The 1106-nt window shown below is 43.3% G+C and overlaps 1 protein-coding gene across 1 annotated transcript in view; it reads left to right on the top strand.

Moving 5' to 3' along the window:
* Positions 1-6: 6 nt before the first annotated feature.
* LOC102306718 (NLR family CARD domain-containing protein 3-like) overlaps positions 7-1106 on the top strand; it is a 2562-nt gene continuing 1462 nt past the window's right edge. The window contains exon 1 of the mRNA XM_014331087.2: positions 7-869. Within this exon, the coding sequence (XP_014186573.2) occupies positions 142-869 (728 nt within the window). The 5' untranslated portion in view covers positions 7-141. The remainder of the gene's footprint in view (positions 870-1106) is intronic.

Raw genomic sequence — 1106 nt, 5'->3', positions numbered from 1 at the left:
CAGTGTGGTCTGGGTGTCACAGAGGGCTCGGTGTACTCAAGAGTTTGTACAGAGATCTTCAAACGAGAGTGTGTGATCTTCCACAAACCAATCTACTGCTTTGTTCATCTAAGCATTCAGGAGTTTCTGGCTGCAGTCTACATGTTCCACTGTTTCACCAACAGGAAGACAGAGGTGGTGGAGAACTTCCTATGTCCCCAGGTGGGAAACTTCATCTGGGATGAGGAGGAAGAGTATGAAGATGATGATAGTGATACTGATAATTATAGTGATGATGAAGGATTAGTGAATGATTACGTGGATCCAAGAGAGGTCTGGGACCAGAGCACTATGATGAGAACGCAGATGATTTACTTCCAAAAGATAACTTCTATGACCAAGAAGCTTTTTGGAAGGGATCTCCGATCATACGATGCATTTCTGAACAGAGTCATGGAGAAATTCCTCCAGAGTAAAAATGGCCACCTGGACCTGTTTGTTCGCTTCCTTCATGGCCTCTCTCTGGAGTCCAACCAGAGACTCTTAGGAGGTCTGCTGGGTCAAACAGTGATCAGTACAGAAATCATCCAGAGAGTCATCAACAACCTGAAGATGATGAACAGTGATAACATGTATCCTGATAGAAGCATCAACATCTTCCACTGTCTGATGGAGATGAACGACCTCTCAGTACATCTGGAGATACAAGAGTTCCTGAAGTCAGAGAACAGATCAGAGAAGAAACTCTCTGAGATCCAGTGCTCAGCGCTGGCCTTCATGCTGCAGATGTCAGAGGTGGTTCTGGATGAGTTTGACCTTCGGAGGTACAACATATCAGAGCAGGGACAACTGAGACTGATTCCAGCTGTGAGGAACTGCCAAAAGGCTCGGTGAGTCCAGATGTGATCATTAACACACTTTATTAGTGTAGATTAGTAGTTTAGTTCTTCAGATGTACACAGTAACTCTCATTAGTTGGAGTTTCTCAGATAAAATTATATTTTCTGTTTATCAGGAAATGTGTATGTGCATTATCCTGCATTGGTAGTCATATGCTGTGTATTGTAGACTCACTTCTACATGTAGTTCATGTGTTGTGTCATTTGGGGGCAGTATTTTAAATCTGC

Source organism: Haplochromis burtoni, unplaced genomic scaffold (genome assembly GCF_018398535.1).
Source record: "Haplochromis burtoni strain Fernald_Lab_line unplaced genomic scaffold, NCSU_Asbu1 Contig_1382, whole genome shotgun sequence".
NCBI classification, from domain to species: Eukaryota; Metazoa; Chordata; class Actinopteri; order Cichliformes; family Cichlidae; genus Haplochromis; species Haplochromis burtoni.
Note: the sequence above shows the minus strand (reverse complement) of the source record. Positions and strands in the feature narration are given on the sequence as shown.